Here is a 16055-nt window from a genome sequence, read left to right on the forward strand (position 1 = left end):
TGGGCAAGATGGGACTTGAGAAAAAGGCTCAGAAAAAGAATTTGCAGAGCCATTAAAAATCACAATTTCTTTCTCATTGATCACGAGTCTATTATTTTCCTACCTGTTACCATGCTTCTCAAAATAAAGTCTACCAAGGATTTTTTTTTTAAACCATAACTCTTTACCTGGATATACACCCAAACGCCTTGTGTAGCTCTGTCCTGACCAGGAATTGAACCATGACCTCCTGGTTCATAGATCGATGCTCAACCACTGAACTATGCTGCGGCATGGTTCTTTCTCTTTTTTCTGGTACAAATAATACAATAATTGAACATCATTGCATGTATATTCTTGAACTTGTGAAATATGTCTTATAGAGGATACTTTTAAAAGTGAGGCTTCGAGGTCAGAGGGGTTTGCACATTTAAAATTTATTTGATAGATTCTGTCAAACTGTACTTGAATGGAATTACAATTGTTAATCTTTTCATAGAGTGCCTAAGGTAGGAGCATATTTCTTGCCCCTAGTGACATTTATAACCCTTTAAAATGAACAGAATCTTTTAAAATGTTGAAATACAGTGTTTTAAAATATTCAACTAATTTTATGATAATAAATGCTAATTAGTATTAGTATAACCCATCACAGCATATAGAAGTAGTAATTTTGAGATTTAGGTCAGAATTTCCCATATAATGCTTTAAATAGCTAATGGCTGATGTATTATATTTTTAGTTAACCTTATAAATATGTCATAGCACATCTTTGTCAACCTATCCGATTGTAATTAATTTGAAGTAGATTACTATGTTGCCATTAAAGGATTTTCTACTTCTGTTTGATTTATGAATATTTGGTATTCCTTTGGAGACTTGAGTTGTAGACAGCTATTATTATCCTTCTAATCTGTGAGGAAGGAGTGAGAGACTGCTGTTTGCAGTTGCATGTTATGCTTGTAACTATTTGTGGGAAGAGTTAGCCTTTTAACATGCAATCGTTGTATGTGGAAGTATTTTTATATGTAGGCACCCATAAATACTCCAGGATTCTGAGTGGATATATATGGGTGCCTGTGGGGTCAGGCCAGGCTGGCTGGTGTTTTCTCTCAGTGTGTATATAGGTATTGAGACCAATGCTTTTCTTGTATGGAAAAATGAGTCTGGAATTTTCTAGTATTCTTCGTTTTATGGTTTTCCTGATCTAGCTGACAAGCTTTTAGTATGAATATGTAGTAGTGGCCAGGTGTGAACTCAGTTTTGTTGTTTTATTTTAAGACCTCATGGAGATTTATTTGATAACTAGGGGCCCGGTGCACGAAATTCGTGCACTGGGTGTGTGTGTGGGGGAGTGTCCCTCAGCTCAGCCTGCCCCCTCTCACATACTGGGAGCCCTCAGGCGTTGACCCCCATCACCCTCCAATCGCAGGATCGGCCCCTTGCCCAGGCCTGACGCCGCTGGCCTAGGCGTCCGGCCCGGGCAGCGGGGACCTGCAGCTGCAGCGGCCCCGCAATCGTGGGCTTCGCTTTAGGCCCAGGCAAGGGACCCCTAGCTCCTGGGACTGCCAGCTTCGACCGTGCCCAGCTCCCATCGCTGGCTCCACCCCTACTTCCTGCTATCACTGGCTAGGGTGGAAAAGGCACCTGATTCTCTGATCATGGCTGGGGGGCAGGGCAAAGGCGGCCCCCCAGCTCTTAGCTCCCCCCTGGGTTTCTGATCACTGTCAGTGGCAGGGGGCTTCTTCCTGCTTTCCCTTTCGCCTCCCTGCATTGTGCCTACATATGCAAATTAACTGCCATCTTGTTGGCAGTTAACTGCCAATCTTAGTTGGCAGTTAATTTGCATATAGCCCTGATTAGCCAATGAAAAGGGTATCGCCGTACGCCAATTACCATTTTTCTCTTTTATTAGTGTTGATGAATATGGGAAGTAGGGTTTAGATGTTAAAATACTAAACCGGCGCTGGCTGGTTTGGCTCAGTGGATAGAGCATCAGCCTGCAGACTGAAGTGTCCCAAGTTTGATTCCAGTCAAGGGCACATGCCTGGGTTGTGGGCTCGATCCCTGGTGGGAGGGCATGTAGGGAGGCAGCCAATCAGTAATTCTCTCTCATCATTGATGTTTCTCCCTCTCTCTTCCTCTCTTAAATCAATAAAAATATATTAAAAGAAAATGCTAACTGCAAAGAATTGACCTCCACAGCTGTGCCTCTTCCCCTTCTATGCTTTTCTCTTTTGTCTCAGCAGCATTTTCCTGCTTCCCTTTGGAGGCTTTGAAGTAGATTATCTTTTTTCCTCTCTAATTAAATCTCTATTGTTCAGATCATTACAGTTGTTCCTCTTTTTTCCCCCCATAGCTCCCCTCCACCTGGTTCCCACCCCACTCTCTGCCCTTACACCCCCCACTGTCCTCATCCATAGGTGTACGATTTTTGTCCAGTCGCTTCCCGCACCCCCCACATCCTTTTCCCCCCGAGAATTGTCAGTCCACTCCCCTTCTATGCCCCTGATTCTATTATATTCACCAGTTTATTCTGTTCATCACATTTTTTATTCACTTGATTTTTAGATTCACTTGTTGATAGATATATATTTGTTGTTCATAATTTTTATCTTTACCTTTTTCTTCTTCCTCTTCTTAAAGAGTACCTTTCAGCATTTCATATAATACTGGTTTGGTGGTGATGAACTCCTTTAGCTTTTCCTTATCTGTGAAGCTCTTTATCTGACCTTCAATTCTGAATGATAGCTTTGCTGGGTAAGGTAATCTTGGCTGTAGGTTCTTGCTATTCATCACTTTGAATATTTATTGCCACTCCCTTCTGGCCTGCAAAGTTTCTGTTGAGAAATCAGCTGACAGTCGTATGGGTACTCCCTTGTATGTAACTGACATTCTCTTGCTGCTTTTAACATTCTCTTTGTCTTTTGCTCTTGGCATTTTAATTATAATGTGTCTTGGTGTGGTCCTCTTTGGATTCCTTTTGTTTGGGGTTCTCTGCGCTTCCTGGACTTGTAAATCTATTTCTTTCACCAGGTAGGAGAAGTTTTCTGTCATTATTTCTTCAAATAGGTTTTCAAAATCTTGTTCTCTCTCATCTTCTGGCACCCCTATAATTCTGATGTTGGTACGCTTGAAGCTGTCCCAGAGGCTCCTTACACTATCTTGATATTTTTGGATTCTTTTTTCTTTTTGCTTTTCCGGTTGGGTGTTTTTTACTTCTTCGTATTTCAAATCTTTGACTTGATTCTTGGGATCCTCTTGTCTTCTGTTGGATCTCTGTATTTTATCCTTTATTTCAGTCAGTGTATGCTTAATTTCTAGTTGGTCCTTTTTCATATCCTCGAGGGTCTCACTAAATTTATCGGCGGTTTCTAGAAAATTCTTGAAAAACCTTAAAAGTGTGGTTTTGAACTCTATATCCAGTAGTTTGCTTTCCTCCATTTCTGTCATTTGTGATGTTTCTTTGTCTCCGCATTTTTTATGTTTCCCTGTGTTGATAGAGTGGCTTTCGGTGCTAGGTGTCCTATAGGGCCCAGTGGCTCAGCCTCCCCAATTACCTGGGGTGGACACTCTTGGTGCACCCCTTTGTGGGCTGTGTGCACTGTCTTGTTGTAGTTAAGCCTTGATTGTTGTAGGTATCACTGGGAGGAATTGACCTCCAGGCCAATTGCCTTTGAGAATCAGCTGTGTCTACAGTGGGAGAACTTCTGTGCTGAAGACACCCTTCTGGGGCAAGACTTGCTTCAGTGGGGCTTTGGTGCTCACTGAGTCTGCCCCCTGAGTGTGTCCTTTATGGATCTGAGGAGTTGTAATCTGGATGGTCCCAATCTGACCACTGGGTACACTGGCTCTTGGATCTAAGGAGGTGCTAATTTAGCCTCTGCCTGAGGCTACCCAGCAGGAGCTACGGAGAGATCTGCAGGTTCCTCTTCCTTGTTTGGGTTTTGGAGGTGCCCAGATGAGGCCCAGCTGTGAAGCAATGCAAGCTGCTGTTGGACCTTCTTTTGGATGTTCTGGGTCTTTCTGACCCAGCTGCAGTTTGTTAGGTAATTTTAGTTCTCTGCGCACAGCTTGGGTGGGGCAGGGTCTCAGGGAATCAACAGGGCGGAGCAAACAGCTATGGCTGATCCTCATTCCTGCCCTAAGAGGTCCCGGGTCTCAGTGTCCTGGTAATCGCTGCAAGCACCTCTGAGAGAAAGCCGCCCTCAAGTTCCGCCCGATGCCAGACAGTCCAGTTTCTCCCCGTATGAGTTTGGGTCCCCAGAGACTCGCCTGGAACTGGAGTCAGGGCCATCGGGAGCTTGTGCCTCCCTCCCGATTGCTAAAGATACTGGCGTCCTCCGTTTCCAGCCCCTTTCCGCTCACGCTCGAGCCTCCGTACCTCTGCACTTTACTTCCCCACCGCCTCTGAGTCTCATTGTGCTTTTCTCTTTCCTTCTAGTTGTAGAATTTCCACTCAGCCAGTCTTCCTGTGGTTCTGTATGATGTCTGTTTTGTCTTTTAGTTGTATTTTTGAAGTGGTTGTGCGAGGCAGCAATTTCCTGTGCTTACCTATGCCGCCATCTTGGTTTCCTGATCTGACTTTGTGTTTTAAAAATTTATTTTATACTTGTAGGATATGACTATATTTTCATTTTTTTAAAAAAATTAAAGATTTATTGTAGTATGGATATAACATTTTACAGGTGAAACTAAAGCCTCCACAAGCGTTCCCCTCTCACCCAACCTCCCTTTATAATATATTCCCTTCCCCTCTAATTATTGCTGTCTCAAATTTGGCATTTCCCATGTAGGACTTATATATATGATTTAAATATGTTTTAATATTTAAATTGTATATATTTAAATATATTTTTATTGACTTCAGAGAGGAAGAAAGAGGGAGAGAGAGATAGGAACACCAATGATGAGAGAGAATCATTGATCGGCTGCCTCCTGCAAGCCCCACACTGGGGATTGAGCCCGCAACCTGAGCATGTGCCCCAACTGGGGAATCGAACTGGTGACTTCTTGGTTTCTGGGTCTATACTCAAGAGCTGAGCCACTCCTGGCCTGGCTCTTTATATATTTTGTATACAGATCTTTTATACATATGTTAGATATATTTTTTTCACCTAGTTTTGGGTTTTCCTTTTAATTTTGCTTGTAGTGATTTTTGGGGTATACTTTGTCTGTTTGATATAATTTAAATGTATTAGCTTTTTAAAAAATGGTTTTTGCTTTTTGTTTCTTATTTAAGAACACTTACTTTAACTTAAGTTCATAGGATATTATCCTGTTTCCTTCTAACATTTTTAGTAGTTTTCAAATGTGTGTGTGTGTGTATGTATATATATATATATATATTTAAAATATATTTCTATTGATTTCAGAGAGGAAGGGAGAGGGAGAGAGACATTCATGATCAGAGCGAATCATTGATTGGCTGCCTCCTACATGCCCCTCACTGGTGAGTGAGCCTGCAATCTGGACGTGTGCCCCCACCAGGGATTGAATCGTGACCTCCTGGTTCATACAACCACTGAGCCACACCGGCTGGGCTCAAATGTATATTTTTAAGATATATACAATTTATTTCTGTGTACTGTGTGAAGTAGGGATGTGATTTATTTTTTTTCAAGAGTACCATTTGTTTAGACTCCATTATTGGATGTTTGTCTTTTCCTTACTGTTTTGAAATGTTACTTTTAGGTCCTAGCTGGTTTGGCTCAGGGATAGAGCATCAGCCTGTGGACTGAAGGGTCCTGGGTTTGATTCTGGTCAAGGGCACATGCCTGGGTTGTGGGCTCGATCCCCAGTAGGGGCCGAGCATGAGACAGCCGATCAATGATTCTCTCTCATCATTGGTGTTTCTCTCCCTCTCCCTTCCTCTCTGAAATCAATAAAAATATATTAAAAATAAATAAATAAATAAATAAATAAATAAATAAATGTTACTTTAAGCATATACTAAACTCACATATATAATTTAGACTATTTGTGGACCAGTATTATACATTTTTAATTTCTATAGCTTTAAAAGGCTATAAGTCTTTATGAGAAATCCTTGGGGTTCAGACGTGATATTAGAATCTATATTTTCCCCCAGTAGTATCCAATGGGCATTATGCAGTATCCTGTAAGTCCTACATATTATTTTCTCAGTGAAGTGTATGAATAATCACAGTAAGTGAGATGCATATAAAAAATAAGTGACTTTAGATCAGATCAGGTTTTGCTCCTAAGTGAGTTAAAAAGAAAAAAACAAAACACTTTTCAGACATTTTGGATTTTTGGATTGCAAACAAAGGATCCTGGGCCTGTAATTTATCTTGCTATTTAGGGGACATATTCCTTCTTTTTCTTTTATTTCAGGTTGTTTGGTTATTCTTGTATCTCTACTTTTCTATTTGAATTTTAGAATCAACTTTAGAGTTATGTTAAGAATCTTGTAGAGATTTTCATTGGAATTTGAAGTAGTTGGGGAAGAACTGACCACCTTTACAGTGTTTGTGTTCTTATCCATGAACATGGATATCTTTCCTTTTGTTCAGGTGTTGTTTCAGTAAAGTTTTGTAATTTTAAAAAAAAAGCGTGCTTTTTTTGTTAGGTTTATATCAAAAAGTGTTTTTATGGTTACTATTGTGAATGAACTTTTAAAAAATTATATTTTCTAGTTACTATTACTAATGTGCAAGAAAGTATTGCTATTTATATATTAATCTTGTGTCTGACAAACTTGTTGGGTTTTATTATTAGTCCTAATAACTTTTCATTTTATACTCTTGGGTTTCCAGTTAGAAAATCATATCTTCAAATAGTTTTTTCCTTGTCAATCACTTTTTCATTTGCTTGGTATGGTTTCAATATTCAGTTTTTGGGAAATGTGAAATATTTATAAAATTATGTTTACTATGAAATAAATTGTGCTGTAAACAAATTTTGAATGCATGAGTAAATAGAGAATAGAAGGGAGAGCTTCCTCAAGTGGCGGTAATGAAGTGTTTCTTAGAAGGGAAATGGTTATTATTGGAGGATTTACTGTGTTATCTTCTCATTACAGATATGGTGTAAGATATTTCTTCAAGACTGGACAGCTGAGGACCTGTTATTTCTGATTTGCCTTAAGCAAACTTACAGCCATAGAGAAACCTCACGGAGTTATATATTTTGCTCTCTGCTTTATACCTTTCCTGGTACATAAATTCATCTTGCAGTCATGTATGGAAGTGCTCGCTCAGTTGGGAAGGTGGAACCGAGCAACCAGAGCCCTGGGCGTTCACCTAGGCTTCCACGTTCCCCTCGCTTGGGCCATCGTCGAACCAATAGTACAGGAGGGAGTTCTGGAAGCAGTGTTGGAGGTGGCAGTGGGAAAACCCTTTCAATGGAGAATATCCAGTCCTTAAATGCTGCCTATGCCACATCTGGCCCTATGTACCTAAGTGACCATGAAAATGTGGGTTCAGAAACACCTAAAAGCACTATGACACTTGGCCGTTCTGGGGGACGTCTGCCTTATGGTGTTAGGATGACTGCTATGGGCAGTAGCCCTAATATAGCTAGTGGTGGGGTTGCTAGTGACACCATAGCATTTGGAGAGCATCACCTCCCTCCTGTGAGTATGGCATCTACTGTTCCTCACTCACTTCGTCAGGCAAGAGATAACACAATCATGGATCTGCAGACACAGCTGAAGGAAGTATTAAGGGAAAATGATCTCTTGCGGAAGGATGTGGAAGTAAAGGAGAGCAAATTAAGTTCTTCAATGAATAGCATCAAGACCTTCTGGAGCCCAGAGCTGAAGAAAGAGCGAGCCCTCAGAAAAGATGAAGCTTCCAAAATCACTGTTTGGAAGGAACAGTATAGAGTTGTGCAGGAGGAAAACCAGGTTAGTTTTTTTTCCGTATGTTTGCCTTTACTGTCTAAATTCATGCATATAAGTGAAATTAACCATTCTTTTTTCCTTTCTTAGGTTTTTCCCTTCTTGGTACATTTATCTTCCTGATTATTATTTAATTTAATATTTTCTATTCTCTGTTTCTTGGCCTTTCCCAGGTTTGGTCCTTTGCCTTGATTATTTTTTATTTTTTTGGTTGTCATGTCCTCTTGGCAATAATGAGGAGCAGTTCTTTCTGTGGACATTCATGATAGTTTAACTTAAGGATGCTTATGTAATTTTTTTTTAGTTCTTTAACAAATTTAAGGTGGAAGAAAGGCAACTTGGTGTGATTGTGCTTCTAGAAAATAAATATAACGAGGCATAATTATGGGCTTTGCAGTTTAATAAGTTAAGTGCTGTCTTATCCTATATAATAAAAGGCTAATAAGCAAATCGGCGGAACGACCGGTTGCTATGACGCACACTGATCACCAGGGGGCAGATGTTTAACACAGGAGCTGCCCCCTGGTGGTCAGTGCACTCCCACAGGGGGAGCGCTGCTCAGCTAGAAGCTGGGCTCAGAGCTGGCAAACCCAGCGGTGGTGGCGGGAGCCTCTCCTGCCTTGCCTTTGTGGCAGTGCTAAGGACTCCTTGGGGGATGTCTGTGGGGAGTGGGCCTAAGCCAGCATTCGGACATCCCCCGAGGGGTTCTGGACTGCGAGAGGGCGCAGGCTGGGTTGAGGGACCCTTCCTGGGCCTCTACTTAGATATATGAAACATTCATTTATTAATTTTCTGCCCTCTTCCAAGTTGTAGTTAATGTTTTGGCCATAGCCATTTTGCATTCAGTGGTATATGACCACAAAGATGTGGACAAGTCATATTCAAACTGCAGCAGTTAAAATCTTAATTATAGTTTATGTTGAAAATATATTTAGAACTTTTATTTTTTTAGTCCTCACCCAAGGATAGGTGTGTGTGTGTGTGTGTTTTTAAATTGATATGAAAGGGAGAGGAAAGAAGAGAGATGGGAGGAGGAGAGAGAGAAACATCGATGTAAGAGAGAAATATTAATTGGTTGCCTTCCACACACACCCCAACCTGGGATCGAATCCACAGCCTGGTTATGTGCTGTGACCAGGAATCAAAGCTACTGCTACTACCCTTTGGTACACAGGATGATGCTCCAACCAACTGAGCCACAGTGGCCGTAGCTACACTGTTAACATTTTTTTAAATATATTTTTTATTGATTTTTTTGCAGAGAGGAAGGGAGAGGGATAGAGAGGTAGAAACATCGATGAGAGAGAAACATTCATAAGCTGCCTCTTGCACACCCCCTACTGGGGATGTGCCCACAACCAAGGTACATGCCCTTGACCGGAATCGAACCTGGGACCCTTCAGTCCACAGACCGATGCTCCATCCACTGAACCAAACCGGTTTGGGCACACTGTTAACATTTTTATGTTTCTCTCTAATGAACTATCTCTGTGCATATACACATACAAATTTTACATGAAGGGAATATTATAGGTGTTATACTGTATATTAAAGTCTTAGGATATACTAGAGGCCTGTTGCACAAAGATTCGTGCAATAGGCCTTCCTTCCCCTGGCTGCTGGCACCGGTTTTCCTCTGGCACCCGGGACCCAGGCCTTTGGTCTCGCCGCAGCAGCGAGGCTTGGCTTCTCCGCTCCAGCTGCAGCGGAGAAGCCAAGCATCTTCCGTCTTCAGTCGTCTTCAGTCTTCAGTCATCTTCAGTCGTCTTCAGTCTTCACTCCACGCCTGCATATGCAAATGAACCGCCATCTTTGTTGGGTTAATTTGCGTACTCATCCTGATTGGCTGGTGGGTGTAGTGGAGTGACATCAATTTGCATGTTTCTCTTTTATTAGTGTAGATATCTAAATCATCGTTTTTAATGCCTGTATACTATTGTGCCTGCACCTGTTAATTTACCTAACAGCAGAGATTTAAATAAAAATCTTCATATTTAGTTTATTTTGTTCATTAGATTCCACATATGAGTGAGATCATGTGATACTTGTCTTTCTCTGACTGGCTTATTTTGCTTAGCATAATACTCTCCAGGTCCCTCCATGCTGTTTAAAAGGTTAAGAGATTCTTCTTTTATACGACTACATAGTATTCCATGGTGTAGATGTACCACAGCTTTTTTATCTATTCATTTACTGATGGGCATTTGGGCTGTTTTCAGACCTTAGCTATTGTAAATAGCACTGCTATAAACATAGGGGTAGGGGTGCATATGTTCTTTCTGATTGGTGTTTTAATCTTCTTAGGATATATTCTTAGAAGTGGGATCACTGGGTCAAATGGCAGTTCCATTTCTAATTTTTTGAAGTGATTCCATATGGATTTCTATAGTGGTTATACCAGTCTGCATTCCCACCAGCAGTGTACTAGGGTTCCTTTTTCTCCCCATCCTAGCTAGCACTTGTTGTTTGTTGATTTATTTATTTATTTATTTTTATTTGTTCTTTTTTTGTTGTTGTTTGTTTGTTGATTTATTGATGGCAGCCATTCTGACAGGTGTGAGGTGGTAGCTCATTGTCATTTAAATTTGCATCTCTGTGATAGTGAAGTTGAAAACTTTTCCATATGTCTCTTGGCCATTTGTATGTCTGCTATAGGTTAAGTGTCTATTTAGTTCTTCTGCCCATTTTTTTTTTTATTGGATTGTTTGTTTTCCTTTTGTTGATTTGTTCAAATATTTTATATATATTGAATATTAACCCCTTATCAGATGGTCATTGGTAAATATGTTCTCCCATACAGTGGGTTCCCTTTTCATTTTGATGTTGTTTTCTTTTGCTGTACAGAAGCTTTTTATTGATTTCAGAGGGGAAAGTAGAGGGAGAGAGATAGAGAAATATCAATGATGACAGAGAATCATTTGTAGGCTGCCTCCTGCATGACCCCTACTGGGGATCGAGCCCATAACCTGGGCATGTGCCCTTTACCAGAATGGAAATCGGGACTCTTCAGTCCACAGGCTGACACTCTACCACTGAGCCAAACCAGCTAGGGCTGTGCAGAAGCTTTTTATGTTGATGTAGTCCCATTTGTTTATTTTTTTCTCTTGTTTTTCTTGACTAGGTGTTGTGTTAGTGAAAATTTTGTTACATGAGATGTGTGATATTTTGCTACCTTTGTTTTCTTCAAGGATTTTTATGGTTTCACAACTTACATTTAAATCTTTTATCCATTTTTAGTTTATTCTTATGTATGGTGTAAGTTCGTGGTCTAGTTTCATTTTTTTCACATGTAGCTGTCCAATTATCCCAACACCATTTATTGTAGAGATTGTCTTTACTCCATTGTATGCTCTTGTTTCCTTTGTCAGATATTAATTGAGCGTAATGGCTTGGGTTGATTTCTGCGGTTTCTATACTGTTCCATTGATCTGTATGCCTTTTTTTTTCTGCCAGTACCAGGCTGTTTTGATTATGGTGGCTTTGTAGTATAGCTTGAAATCTAGTATTGTGATTCCTCCAACTGTGTTCTTCTTTCTCAAGATTTCTGCAGCTATTTGGGGTCTTATTTGGTTCTATATAAATTTTTGGAGTGTTGGTTTTAGGTCTGTGAAATATGCTATTGGTGTTTTAATAGGGATTACATTGAATCTGTAGATTGTGTTGGGTAGTATGGACATTTTAATGATGTTGATTCTACCAATCCATGAACATGGTATATTCTTCCACTTGTTTATATCTTCCTCTATCTGTTTTTTCAGTGCCCTATAGTTTTTGAGTACAAGTCTTTTACCTCCTTACTTAAATGTATTCCTATTTCACTTTTGTTACAATGGTAAATGGGATTGTTTTGTTGCTTCTCTTTCTGAGAGTTCATTATTGGTGTCTAAGAATGCCACTGATATCTGGATGTTAATTTTGTATCTTGCTACATTGCCAAAATCCTTTATTAAATCTACCTTTTTTTAGTGGAGTCCTTGTGGTTTTCTGTGTACGATATCATGTCATCTGCAAATAATGACAGTTTTACTTCCTCCTTTCCAATTTGGATGCCTTTTATGTTTTCTTCTTGTCCGTTCACTGTTGCTAGGACCTCCAGTACTATCCTATATAATAAAACCCTAATATGCAAATCGACCGAACAGCAGAATGGCCAGTCGCTATGATGTGCACTGATCACCAGGGGGCAGATGCTCAACGCAGGAGATGCCACCTGGTGGTCAGTGCGCTCCCACAGGGGGAGTGCTGCTCAGCCAGAAGCTGGGCTCACGGCTGGTGTGGCGGTGGTGGGAGCTTCTCTTGCCTCCGCAGCAGCGCTAAGGACCTTTTGGGGGATGTCCAACTGCTGACTTAGGCTCACTGCGGGCCCGCTAAGCCGGCAGTTGGACATCCCCCGAGGGGTCCAGGACTGGGAGAGGGTACAGGCTGGGCTGAGAAACCCTCCTACCCACCTCCAGTGCACTAAAGTCATGCATCAGGCCTCTAGTCTAAATATATAAAAGGCTAATATGCTAAGTGTCTGACTGGCTGCTGTGACATGCACTGACCACCAGGGGGCATATGCTCAGTGCAGGAGTTGCTGTGATGTGCACTGGCCATTTACAGAGAAACCGCACTGCGGACCTTGCGCTCACAAAGCAATACTTGGGTTCCCCCAAGTGGGACACAGGCCCCACCCACCACCTCAGAGTGATAGCCCACCAAATGGCAGCCAATGCTGCTGAGACCCCATGGTGCAAATTGTGGCCCACAGCCCAGAAACGGTGGCTGTGGGTGCCGGGTAATGACGTCATGTAGCAACTCCTGGCTTCCTCTCCCTAGCGACAGGCCATTTAACAATAAACAGCACCGGGGACCTGGCTCCACAAAGGAACACTCGGCTTCCCCCAAGTGGGACACAGGCCCTGCCACCACCCCGGAGTGACACCCCACCAAATTGCAGCGAATGCTGCCAAGACTGCATGGTGCAAAATGTGGCCCACAGCCCAGCCCAGCTCGGAAATGGTCGCTGTAGGTGCCGGGCAATGATGTCATGTAGCAACTCCCAGCTTCCTTTCCCTAGCTACTAGCCTCCTTGGAGTTTCTTCAGCCCAGGAGCCCAACTTGCTTTATAGCCAGGTGGAAACATTTTACAGTTCAACCAAATGTTTGTGAAGTGTTTTCACATGCTTCATCTCATTTGATCCTCACAGAAGTCCTGGAGTAGGTAGATAGGAGACTGTAGAATCCTATTTTCTTTTTATTAGCAAAAGCAATAGAGATTTAGAAAGTTTAGAAACTTGACCCAACTAAGAAGAAGTAAAATTTGGTGGACCTTGAAAATTACTTCAGGTTTTCTCACTGCGCAGAATATAGTCAAACACTGCTACAGTTAAATATTTTACCCTTTCTCCCTGTGTGATCTACAATAATAATCTGCTTCGTGTTGATATTTACTGCTGTTTTGCTGACAGTTACCTGAAAGAGAAATTGAGGTGCTTCATGGGGCTGGGGAAAGTTTAGCTAAATCAGAAAGCAGTCTAATTAAGCAAGTTTAAATATAAAAGGCTAAGTTGACTCACATATGCGTGATACATATAAAGCTCTCACTGGCGCCAATTGCACGCATGTGTTTTGATCTGTCATTGTCGATCGTGAATTTGGTTGACACTTCTATTTTTTTTTATTTTCTTTCCTTTTCTTTATTAAGGTATTAGATATTTGTCCTTATCCCCCACTTACTCCCCCCCCACCCCCCCGCTCATCCGCTCATGCCCTCCCCTCCCTGGTTTCTGTGTCCATTGGTTATGCTTCTATGCATGCATACACGTCCTTTGGTTGATCTCTCCCCCTTACCCCCACCCTCCCCTTCCTTCCCTCTGAGGTTTGACGGTCTGATCGATGCTTCTCTGTCTCTAGATCTGTTTTTGTTCATCAGTTTATGTTGATTCCACAAATGAGTGAGATCATGCAATATTTATCTTTCTCTGACTGACTTATTTTGCTTAGCATAATGCTCTCCAGGTCCATCCATGCTGTTGCAAATGGTAGGAGTTCCTTCCTTTTTACAGCAGCATAGTATTCTATTGTGTAGATGTACCACAGTTTTTAATCCACTCATTTGCTGATAGGCACTTAGGCTGTTTCCAAATCTTAGCTATTGTAAATAGTACTGCTATGAACATAGGTGTGCATATATCTTTTCTGATTGGTGTTTCTGGTTTCTTGGGATATATTCCTAGAAGTGGGATCACTGGGTCAAATGGGAGTTCCATTTTTAATTTTTTGAGGAAACTCCATGTCGTTCTCCACAGAGGCTGCACCAGTCTGCATTCCCACCAGCAGTGCACGAGGGTTCCTTTTTCTTTGCATCCTAGCTAGCACTTGTCATTTGTTCATTTGTTGATGATAGCCATTCTGATAGGTGTGAGATGGTACCTCATTGTCGTTTTGATTTGCATCTTTCGGATGATTAGTGACTTTGAGCATGTTTTCATATGTCTCTTGGCCTTCCTTATGTCTTCTTTTGAAAAGTATCTATTTAGGTCCATTGCCCATTTTTCGATTGGGTTATCTTCCTTTTGTTAAGTTGTATGAGTTCCCTGTAAATGTTGGAGATTAAACCCTTATTGGAGATAACATTTGCAAATATATTCTCCCATGCAGTGGGCTTTTTTGTTGTTTTTTGATGGTTTCTTTTGCTGTGCAGAAGCTTTCTATTTTGATGTAGTCCCATTTGTTTATTTTCTCTTTAGTTTCTATTGCCATAGGATCTGTATTGGTGAAGAAATTGCTTCGACATATGTCTGAGATTTTGCTGCCTGTGGATTCTGCTAAGATTTTTATGGTTTTCTGTCTTACGTTTAAGTCCTTTATCCATTTTTAGTTTATTTTTGTGTATGGTATAAGTTGGTGGTCTAGTTTCATTTTTTTGCATATATTTGTCCAGTTTTCCCAATACCATTTATTGAAGAGACTGTCTTGACTCTATTGTATGCTCTTGCTGCCTTTGTCAAGTATTAATTGAGCATAGTGGATTTGGTCGATTTCTGGGTTCTCTATTCTATTCCATTGGTCTGTATGTCTGTTCTTGTGCCAGTACCAAGCAGTTTTGAGAACAGTGGCTTTGTAATACGGCTTGATATCTTGTACTGAGATCCTTCCTACTTTGTTCTTCTTTCTCAGGATTGCTGCAGCTATTTGAGGTCTTTTTTTTTTCTAGATGAATTTTTGGAGAGTTCGTTCTAGGTCTGTGAAATATGCCATTGGTATTTTAATGGGGAGTTCATTGAATCTATAGATTGTTTTGGGTAGTATGGATATTTTAATGATGTTGATTCTACCAGTCCATGAACACGGTTATCTTCTTGTATTTGTTTATGTCTTTCTCTATCTCCTTTTTTATTGTCTTGTAGTTTTCCAAGTACAAGTCTTTTACCTCCTTAGTTAAGTTTATTTCTAGGTATCTTAATTTTTTTGGTGCAATGGTAAATGGGATTTTTTTAAATCTCTCTTTCTGTAAGTTCACTATTGGTGTATAAAAATGCCATAGATTTCTTGGCGTTAATTTTGTATCCTGCTACATTGCCGAATGCATTTATTAAGTCTAGTAGTTTTTAGATGGAGTCTTTAGGGTTTCCTATGTACAGTATCTTGTCATCTGTGAATAATGACAGTTTTACATCTTCTTTTCCAATTTGGATACCTTCTTTTTCTTCTTGTCTAATTGCTGTGGCTAGCACTTCCAGTACCATGTCAAACAGGAGTGGTAAAAGTAGGCATCCCTGTCTTTTTCCTCTTCTTAGGTGAAATAGTTTTAGTTTTTGCCCATTGAGTATGATGTTGGCTGTAGGTTTGTCATATAAGGCTTTTATTATGTTGAGGGATGATCCCTCTATTCCCACTTTGCTGAGGGTTTTTATCAAGAAAGGCTGTTGGATTTTGTCAAATGCTTTTTCTGCATCAATTGATATGACTGTGATTTTTATCTTTCAATTTGTTTATGTGATGTACCACATTTATTGATCTGTGGAAATTGTACTATCCTTGCATCCCCAGGATAAATCCTACTTGGTCATGATGTGTAATCTTTCTGTTGTAATGCTGGATCTGATTTGCTAGAATTTTGGCATCTATGTTCATGAGTGATATTGGCCTGTAATTCTCTTTCATTGTGTTGTCTTTGTCTGGTTTTGGTATTAGGGTGATGCTGGCTTCATAGAATAAGCTTGGAAGT

The 16055-nt window shown here is 40.7% G+C and overlaps 1 protein-coding gene across 16 annotated transcripts in view; it reads left to right on the forward strand.

Moving 5' to 3' along the window:
* ERC1 (ELKS/RAB6-interacting/CAST family member 1) overlaps window positions 1-16055 on the forward strand; it is a 524562-nt gene that overhangs the window by 23054 nt on the left and 485453 nt on the right. For all 16 annotated transcript variants that reach the window (XM_059683946.1, XM_059683950.1, XM_059683955.1 and 13 more), the window contains exon 2: window positions 7025-7849. In XM_059683946.1, the coding sequence (XP_059539929.1) occupies window positions 7181-7849 (669 nt within the window). In that variant the 5' untranslated portion in view covers window positions 7025-7180. The remainder of the gene's footprint in view (window positions 1-7024; window positions 7850-16055) is intronic.

Source organism: Myotis daubentonii, chromosome 2 (genome assembly GCF_963259705.1).
Source record: "Myotis daubentonii chromosome 2, mMyoDau2.1, whole genome shotgun sequence".
Taxonomy (NCBI): Eukaryota; Metazoa; Chordata; class Mammalia; order Chiroptera; family Vespertilionidae; genus Myotis; species Myotis daubentonii.